Below are 684 nucleotides of genomic sequence, written 5' to 3' on the forward strand. Positions count from 1 at the left end.
GGTGCGCGGCCAGTCGCCGCGGGCCTGAGCTACATGACGCAGCACTTGGCCCTGTGCGTGTGCGGCTCCTTGAATCGCAGTCTCTGCTTGGGCCGGTATTTTTCCAGGTAGGTGAGCTGCTTGCTGTTGATGGCGCCGCGCCGCTTCCTGGGGGCGGGAGGGTGGCCTCAGCTGGGCAGCCCGAGGCCCTGGCGGTGGTCCTGCCCGCCGGCCAGTGGAGCCCCCTGCCCGGGACCTAGCCCTTGCCCAGCCCACTCCGCTGCCAGAATCACGGCTCCCTGTCCCCTCCGGGGTCACCCGCTGGCCTTACTCGCTTTCACCTGCTAGCACCTCCTCCAGGCTGACTCCCTGCTGCCGGGCCACAGCTCAAGGCACCACCACAGACCATGGCCTCCTACGGGCCACGGACCCCGGAGCCAGATCTGAGGTGCAGCCCGGCCAGACCCCTCTGCTCCGTGACCCTGCGCAAACCACACCCCCTCCCCGAACCTTGGATTCAGCATCCGTAAAATGGCATCAGGCCCTGGCCACCAGGGGGATGGGAGGGGGTCAGGAGGGAGGGGCCGGAGTGGGCAGCAGCCAGGGATATCCTGGAGAGCTCCCACCGAGAGCCGCAGGGCCCAGGCTGAGCTGGGATGCTGGAAGCTGTGCCAGAAACGGGCCGCCACAGACCCGGTCCGTGGG

The 684-nt window shown here is 68.7% G+C and overlaps 1 protein-coding gene across 1 annotated transcript in view; it reads right to left on the reverse strand.

The window, feature by feature from the left end:
• Positions 1-6: 6 nt before the first annotated feature.
• The window catches only part of PTP4A3 (protein tyrosine phosphatase type IVA, member 3), a 6,260-nt gene continuing 5,582 nt past the window's right edge, over positions 7-684 (reverse strand). Inside the window, exon 2 of the mRNA XM_012722885.1 lies at positions 7-166. Within this exon, the coding sequence (XP_012578339.1) occupies positions 30-166 (137 nt within the window). The 3' untranslated portion in view covers positions 7-29. The remainder of the gene's footprint in view (positions 167-684) is intronic.

This window comes from Condylura cristata, unplaced genomic scaffold, assembly GCF_000260355.1.
Source record: "Condylura cristata isolate star-nosed mole 26May11 unplaced genomic scaffold, ConCri1.0 scaffold00009, whole genome shotgun sequence".
Lineage (NCBI taxonomy): Eukaryota > Metazoa > Chordata > Mammalia > Eulipotyphla > Talpidae > Condylura > Condylura cristata.